Raw genomic sequence first — 1,861 nt, 5'->3', positions numbered from 1 at the left:
TTCAGTGGGCTTCTTAAAACAAAAAATGCTCAATTCCTGCAACAACCGGAAAACAGTTGTCATGGAAACAGTGGTAGCCAATGGTGGAGAGAGAGACAGGCCATCCCGGAACCCAGGCCTGCTGCGGTGGCTGATGAGGCACAGAGGAACCATCAGGATTAAGGGGCAACAGGGAGGGGGTGTCCCCATGTGGCTGGAGCGGGAGGAGTTTCCTCATCTGCTAGCTCTGAGAGGGAGCCGCTGCCCTCAGAGGAACCCATGTGCATCCCTGGAGAACAGATCCGTAGTCTCCTGCAGATCCTCAGACAGCTCTGGGGAGGGGTCCTGGGGAAAGATCACTGTGTCTAGCCAGCCAGCAGGCAGCCAGGACACCCGAGCCCTTATCCCCACTCCAACCTTGCCACATTCACTGAAACCGGGACTCTAAGCCCTGTGGGTGGCTTGCCAGGGTTGCATTGACACCATGTGCTGCAGCCCACCCCTATCTCGGGCTCCAAGATCAGCGCCGAGGGGGCGGCACCATGGCCATGAGCATTTTGCAGGACTGGTGCCGGAGCCTGGACGTGGACGCGCACAGGGCCCTGCTGGTCACCGGCATCCCGGAGGGCCTGGAGCAGGCGGATGTTGAAGCCGTCCTGCAGCCGACCCTCCTGCCCCTGGGCACGTTCAGGTTGCGACACATGAAGGCCCTGATGAATGAGAAGGCCCAGGCCGCCCTGGTGGAGTTTGTGGAGGACGTCAATCACGCTGCCATTCCCACAGAGATCCCGGGCAAGGACGGGGTCTGGAGGGTTCTGTGGAAGGACCGAGCTCAGGACATGACGGTCCTGAGGACGATGAGACACCTGCTGCTGGATGACGGGCCCACGCAGGCCATGGTTGCTGGGACCCCTGGGGAGGCGCCCACCCCTCCCACTTCGGAGACCCTGGCCCAGGGGTTGGGACAGTCATCAGGAAGGCCAGTCCCCCTCCTGGGGCTACAAGCAATAGTAGCAAGAAGAGTAGGGGGTCACAGAAATCAAGCCAGAAGCTAAAAAAGGGCCCGAGGGATGTGTGCATTTCCCTTGGCAAAGAAGGAATCCAAGGAAGTGCCCCAGGAGAGCTTGGACATCAAGATCAAGGAGGCAGATGAGGGGCTTGAGCAGAACTGACAGTGACAGCGGGCTATACACAGCGCTCCAGGCAGCGGCCAGGGAGCAAGTTCACAAGAAGTGGACTGTCTGAAGCCACAAAGACGAGGCAGATGGTCCCATGGAGTTCTTGCCCCTGGTGACCAGACCAGGACAGACAAAGCCAAACAGGAGATGATGGAAGAAAGTCCTCTGATTTGATGCACTTGACCGTCAAACAAGGCAGGAGCAGTGACTCTCACATTATGGCTCTTCTGACCAGCAGAGACAGACCTGAATGAGATGCCGAAGGACTGTAAGGCTTCAGAAAGTGAGCGGGTGCAACCACCAGGTCACAGAGCGGGGCTGGAGGACCCTGAGTTCCTGACCACTGTGGCCTGTACCAGCCCTTCAGACACCAAAAGCAGCCAGGAAGTGTTGAAAATCGCTTCTGAGGCAGGGCACGGTGGCTCATGCCTGTAATCCCAACACTTTGGGAGGCCAAGGTGGGCAGATCACCTGAGGTCAGAAGTTCAAGACCAGCCTGGCCAACATGGTGAAACCCTGTTTCTACTAAAAAATACAAAATTAGCTGGGCATGGTGGTGTGTACCTGTAATCACAGCTACTCGGGAGGCTGAGGCAGGAGAATTGCTGGAGCCTGGGTGGCAGAGTTTGCAGTGAGCTGAGATTGTGCCACGGTACTCCAGCTTGGGCGACAGAGCAAGACTCCATCAAGGAAGGAAGGAAGGA

The 1,861-nt window shown here is 57.7% G+C and overlaps 1 protein-coding gene across 1 annotated transcript; it reads left to right on the top strand.

Annotated features, from left to right (window-relative positions):
• Positions 1 to 422: 422 nt before the first annotated feature.
• Positions 423 to 1,151, top strand: LOC105526962 (PNMA-like protein 2). Its single transcript, XM_011963146.1, has 2 exons — positions 423 to 989; positions 1,074 to 1,151. The coding sequence occupies exons 1-2, from the start codon at positions 522 to 524 to the stop codon at positions 1,149 to 1,151; spliced, it is 546 nt and encodes a 181-aa protein (XP_011818536.1). The 5' UTR covers positions 423 to 521.
• The last annotated feature ends 710 nt before the right edge of the window (positions 1,152 to 1,861 follow it).

Source organism: Colobus angolensis, unplaced genomic scaffold, assembly GCF_000951035.1.
Source record: "Colobus angolensis palliatus isolate OR3802 unplaced genomic scaffold, Cang.pa_1.0 Scaffold60, whole genome shotgun sequence".
NCBI lineage: Eukaryota > Metazoa > Chordata > Mammalia > Primates > Cercopithecidae > Colobus > Colobus angolensis.
Note: the sequence above shows the minus strand (reverse complement) of the source record. Positions and strands in the feature narration are given on the sequence as shown.

What these genes read in the sequence shown, in the direction of transcription:
- LOC105526962 (XM_011963146.1), top strand. Translation starts at nt 522, where the DNA reads ATGGCCATGAGCATTTTGCAGGACTGGTGCCGGAGCCTGGACGTGGAC. An exon ending in TCCTGGGGCTACAAGCAATA is followed by an intron (nt 990 to 1,073) that starts GTAGCAAGAAGA and finishes CCCTTGGCAAAG; the next exon opens with AAGGAATCCAAGGAAGTGCC.